This window comes from Venturia canescens, chromosome 7 (genome assembly GCF_019457755.1).
Source record: "Venturia canescens isolate UGA chromosome 7, ASM1945775v1, whole genome shotgun sequence".
Classification (NCBI taxonomy): domain Eukaryota; kingdom Metazoa; phylum Arthropoda; class Insecta; order Hymenoptera; family Ichneumonidae; genus Venturia; species Venturia canescens.
In genome coordinates, this window is record NC_057427.1 from 14358185 (window position 1) to 14364342 (window position 6158).

General features: G+C 37.7%; 1 protein-coding gene across 2 annotated transcripts; it reads right to left on the reverse strand.

Annotated features, from left to right (window-relative positions):
* Window positions 1–1072: 1072 nt before the first annotated feature.
* Window positions 1073–5798, reverse strand: LOC122412954 (uncharacterized MFS-type transporter C09D4.1-like). 2 transcript variants are annotated; one of them, XM_043422963.1, is made up of 6 exons: window positions 5280–5797; window positions 4033–4502; window positions 3544–3755; window positions 2735–2838; window positions 2167–2277; window positions 1073–1674 (listed from the first exon to the last, which is right to left on the reverse strand). In XM_043422963.1, the coding sequence occupies exons 1-6, from the start codon at window positions 5519–5521 to the stop codon at window positions 1329–1331; spliced, it is 1485 nt and encodes a 494-aa protein (XP_043278898.1). In that variant the 5' UTR covers window positions 5522–5797; the 3' UTR covers window positions 1073–1328. The 2 variants fall into 2 exon arrangements, with proteins under 2 accessions (XP_043278898.1, XP_043278899.1); XM_043422964.1 differs by having other exon boundaries at window positions 1374–1591; window positions 5280–5798.
* Between the last annotated feature and the right edge of the window lie 360 nt (window positions 5799–6158).

Below are 6158 nucleotides of genomic sequence, written 5' to 3' on the forward strand. Positions count from 1 at the left end.
GGGAAAAGTTCCTTTCGGCACATGCAAAGAATCCTAATCTTAGACATCAACTTTTAACTTGAGCTGTGCCTTTGTTCAAGAGTTTTATGAGATAATGATATTAGAAGCTTCTAAACATTGGTTCTATAATAATTTTGAATCGCGATACTAATCTACTCGAATTTTTCATTCGTTCCCGTGTGACACAATCGTTTTCACGTTTTTAGCATAAGGATTTCAAGGAATCTGGCAGGTTTTAAAATCTTACTCAAAACTCTAAAGTGGCAATCGTGGGAAGAACATATACGAATAATAAAAGAATAAGCTTCGAAGAGGGTCGGTTCGGAATTGAACGTCTCGTGTACAAGCAGACGATGGAATACCACCCCTTAGCAACCCTCGGAGAGAGAGCTACTTCGACTTCTTTCAACCCAGTGAACACTGCCACTCGCAGCGGGTTTTAGGACGATTAAAGGATTTCCAAAGGCTGCCGCCATGGTGAAGACTGAGACTGGTTATATACGTATATGTATATATCCATAGATGAAATACAAAGTAAAAGTTTTTCAGACTTTTTTTCGCACGTTTTCATCAGACAGCATCTCCAAGGACAGGGGACCGGGTGGGGGGGAAGGAGTGAATTCAGAGTGGGGATAAAGCGATAAGAGCGGGATTAAGTAATAACGTATCTTCAGAAATTTTCCTTCGACGGAAAAACAGGGACGCGGAGATGCTCTTGACACGGGAAGTACGAAAAAAATTGGAATGGATTAAAAGCGATGACAACGAATGAGGCTGATTGTCTCATTGCATTAATATTTCTCGCTCTTCACCATATACAGATATATGATTCTATTTACTTTTTCAATTTTCTCTTCATAATGTACGTACAAAAGCCTCTAAAAACTGCCACGTAGTCGATTTTCTTTTATCTTATCTTCGTAGACGAGAAGAAATGATAAATGTCTCTGATGCTTTGACGATGCAAAACACGATAACGAGCCTCTTGTTTCACTAAATCCATTCAAAGGCAAATGAGATCGTTAAAGAGTCTTTTCACATCATTCTTGTTATTTTTCAGCATGCACTTTGTTCATAAAGCATTACAAAATAAATTACGTAAATAGAGGTCATGTTGGGATTTTTGATCATTCTTCGAATTTTTTTTTAATCGATTTTGATTGAATTCGATTCGTTGATTTTCTCGAATCTGGGCCAATGGGGAGCAGAATTTTTCAATAATTTTCTCCAATCGTTGAGTCAAAAATTTGTTCACTCATGGTTAAAAAATTTTCTTTTAATCACACAATAACGTTGAACAAATGTTTATAATCGAATGAAATAGTTTGTCACGCTTCAGACGATTTGTCGATGATTTTCATTTCATAATTCAATATTCTCTCGTCCTTCGTTCCGATCGTTCTGTATTTCGAGTCCCTCTGGGCGTCCTGTCGTCTCGTCTCATCTTTCGTCATTATTGTCATTATCAGACCGACGAACAGAACTCCACACAGACAAACGTGCACTCCCAAATCACCGTATTTCTCCATTAGAATACCCGATACGAGGACCATGATAATTCCGTATATGTTGTTCGCGACGTTCAATACACCTGTAGCCATCGATTCAGCCTCTGGATAAGTGTATTCGGCACACATTTCGTAACCGAGGGCGAAATAGCCCGACATGAAAATCCTGCACAATTGAATTTACTATGATCATGTATCTTTAGACGAATTAATTGCCATGCGAATCTCATATAAATTTTTTGAAAAAAAGCGAAATTGAAAAATGGCCCAAGTGGGCTAAATTCTTTTTGGAACCCGGCGTTCGATTTTTTCCTCGGGGATTTTGTAAATGCGTCATTCCCGAAGCAGCGCGTCTACGACATCAATATCGTGACGTAAATTCATGAAATTCGAAAATTTTCTATACGAGCCTCACGATTTTCAGCTTTCTTGTGAAGTTTTTCAAAGACTCACGCAAATTAGTTGTTTTGGAAGATTTTTTAAAGACGGAAATTGATAAAAAGCTTCTCGCATCATTGAGTTAACTGGGAAAGCAAAACTCAGCAGTGTCGCATTTATTTTGGTATTTCTTCTACCTTTCCTCTTATTCGTCTTCATAACATTATTTCTCAAATCTACAGCCAGCGAACGACTAGAGGTAGGTGCAATATAAACTCACCCGAGAAAGGTAGCTGCTACGTATACCATCCACTTTACCTCACACCACATCGCAATTGCAAACATAATTTGTCCGAGTAGAGTCAAGAGATACACGGTGACTATCGTGCCTCTGAAATACGAATTATTAACGTAAGATATGACTTGCGTGAGATTCAGACTTTTTAACTTATTCATGAGAATTACTGAATCCAGACTGAACAAGATAAGCCATGCATGAAAAGACGTCACTCTCCGATGGAACTTCGTTTTTTCTTATTTTCATGGAAATTAGTATTCCGGAAGAAAACATCATTTTCATTGTAATAAAATTAGATTTCTGGACAAACGATAGAACTGACTAGTTCGCCGGTAGCTATAAAAGATCATTCGACGTTCTTTTTTCAAAATTTTATTCCGTTTCAGGTTGGGGCTTTAAGATTGTTTGGAAAATGAAATCAACTGAATCATCAGCTCTGCAATGCTTGATCAATTCATCTACAAAGCAAGATTTTTTCGTTCAAGTTTGTCGAATTGAAAAAGAAGTTACTCGTAACGAGATGCACTTTCCTTATCTCCGGCAAACTTACTTAAACTTTTTAGTCTTATCGAGAATTATTCCAAAAGTTACGGATCCGACCATTCCCATCACGATTATGGCCAGGCCCAGTCTTCCTGCGTCCTCCTCACCATTCTGTAAAGTCGATATATTCGATTGTTCAATTTTTTTTATTTAAGAGCAAAAAGAAATCTCATGAATACTCGTCTTCCTAAAAGATCGATTAGAAAATGTCAGGAGGATCGAGGTCACTTTAATCCATATCACGTTTTTGAGCCTTATTATATTTTCTCCACAATATGTTTTACTCATCGTGCCTTTTATTCAAATTAACTTCCCAAAACTCATGATAAAATCACTCATTTAACATGTCCCAACCATAGAAAAAAAATCCACATAAAAACGACATATATTTATGGGTGAATGTGAAACGTGCTAATCAGTTCAACGCTCTGTGCCCAACCGAGCACCGAGGCTTTTGATTCCGTGATAATTAGCGCATATCCCCAATTAGCTGTGCTTCTCCCGATCATATAAGTTCGTATCTTGAAACTCTGTTCGTAGAGTGATGTTTTTATATCTATAATCTAAGATTACGATATCTGGGCCACGGAAGTTTGTTAATGGATTTTAGTGGGATATGTTATATTTTCAAAAATGGTATATCACGTCATAAAATTCAAGCGATAAAATTGACGTGTTAAATTTTATCTCCCAATTACTCCAGAGATTTAACAGTTAAGCGAGTTACGGAATTGTGTTCCAAGTTCATAGTATTCTAATTGATATTTTGGTGAATTTTTATGATATTGTGGAAAATATTAATTCATCGTGACTTACCTCAAAGTGATACAAATATATCTGGTTTAATAATGTTCCGACAGCATTGAAAACGCCGACATTGAGTCCATAAGAGTTGCAAAGAATGAGGAAACTCTTGTTTGCCAAAAGCCGTTTCATCGGTTCAACGAAACCCTCTTTGTTCGTGCTGTGATTAGCTCTTTGAAGCGCTCTCGTCGTACTCGGAGGTAATCGCGGTTCATTTCGAAAAACTGTGACGCAATTCATGTAGATGAGAATAAAAAGAATAGCTGTCGATAGACTACGAAGGGAAAATAAAATAACGAACAGAAGAGAGTCAGTTATTAAAAATTGGAGTAAACTGCGTTTTAAAATAACTATTTGGTCAGATTGCATTATATACGTTCGAACGTAGAATCAACGGAGAAATATTTAAAAATGTGTGATATAGTAGAAAAATAATATTTCGTAGGCGACTGAGTCAAAGGACTGTGACTGCTTAGAAAAAGTATGAGAAGGAAAAATTACATATCAGGACGAGTAATGTGGCGACACTCGTAATAACCGCTACCGCGAGGAAAAGTTGATACAGATCGTTTCCAATATCATCGAGATTGACGTGATTTTTCACGACTATTGGTACGAGAAAAAAGCAAACAGCAATTCCTAACTGGTTGCCGAATAAGCCGAGGGACGTGGCGGTCGATATTTGATCGCTATCGAACCATTGAGCTGCCAAACGTCCAGGTGTCGTGAGCAAAAACACTTGCGTACTGGCGACGAACGATTGCCCGATGAATGTCATGAGGAATCGGTCAGGCTGGACGGAAAAAACTTTGATCCATGAGCCAATGCAGCAAAGAATACACGACAGTATGGTTGTCCATCTCAGGCCGATACGCTCCGAAAAATAGGAACCAGGGAATACCAATATTACGTAGTAAAGCATGTAACTCATCGAAGTCCAATCGACTGCCAGTGATGACACACCGTAATATCTTGAAACAAGGTTAAATGTTAAATGTCATTTCATTCATTGTTTCCTCGATTTCGCGTTTTTCCTTTTCGATTCATACGACATCGTTGCGAATCGTTGATTTTCATTTCCATTTTACCTTTGATCGCGATAATTTTTCATTCATTTTTTATCTTTGATGATTACATACGGGAAACGAACGCGATCGAAGGACGCTCAATGTACACCGTTTGATTATATTCTTCAATGGACGTAGCAGCCACAACGAATGGGGTTTTTAACTTTTCATTAAACATTTTTTGTTTTACAGATTTTTCGTTTGTATTCGGTTTTTTTTTTATTGAATAATTGCCAGAACGAAGTAGATCACGATCTCTATTCACCGCGTCCATCGGAATGTTATCTTTGTCCACTTATCTGCTCATCTTGAACTCAAAGCCATTTTAACAGATGTTCTATATGCTCACGGGTATATCAAAATATTGGAGATATCTTGTCAAATTAATTGCTAAACCTCTCCAGCTGTTTCGAAAGGTCATAGTAGTTTTCTCAATTTCGTCACGTCTGTTCTTTTAAGAGTGTGTCTGATGTCCGTAATTATAATGACATTAGGCCACGTGTTGTATCGGCTGCAGTGACAAACGCGAGGAGCACATTCCCACGTGTTTTAAAAAATTAAACCTTCGAATTTGCTTGACCGACGGAATGGAAAAGGTTTTTGTGCATATTCGCCTTTTTCTGCGCAGCTTGACATTTTTTCAGCACAAGTGTGGGACTTTGTTGATAAAAAAAAGTTTACCTTGCTACAATGTTAGTAATGATGGAATACTCGACCCACTGGAAGGTGCTCGTTGCCGAATAGAAGATGAAAAGGAAAAGTACGATCCATCGTGATTTGTAGAGTTTTGTTTCTTGCTGGGCTTCTTTTTCGAAATAATTGATGCTCGTTTGATTGTTGACAGCATTGAGTTTTAATATGCTCGGAGCAATCGATGAATCTCCATGGATCAAGTGATCTAATTTTTCACTGTCATTCGCCATACCGATCGTGTGAAATTCTCTGGTTTCTGACTGATCCAATATTCATTTGTGCCTTCTGAGATTCGTTGGTTTTTAATACGTTCGATATGGAAATATCACCACGAACAATCAGCCTTGCTTTCCCTCGAACTTCATTGAAAATAAGTGTCGGAAATAAAATTGAACGATTATTTTGTGAATTTCTACTGAGTTTACGCACTAATAATATTCTTGAACATTTTTTTGTTCCATTTGAGAAACAACTAATCTATTCAACGTCGTGATAAGTACTACTCGGCGATCGAGTCGTATCGGCTCGATTACTTTCAAAGTAGGCGTTCGTCTTTACGACGTCAAGAGGTGCCGTGGTATTTACTTGTAGAATTAAGGCGATTAATTTGTTTGTACAGTAATATCACTGCGCGTTGTCTCGCTAGAACGGTACGTGATTTCTTCGAGAATTTTTATCCATAGCGTTGTACTTTAAAGAAAGAAATTTGTGCAAAAAATAACTTTTACGGTCTTTGTGCTTCGTGGTAACGTTTTTTAAATTTATTATCGACTTGCATTGGGCTGAAATCCGCTGTACAACAGTCTTGAGTCTTTGCAGATTCAATAAAAGATAAATTCGTCAACTCCATCAGCGAGACAGTGGCAT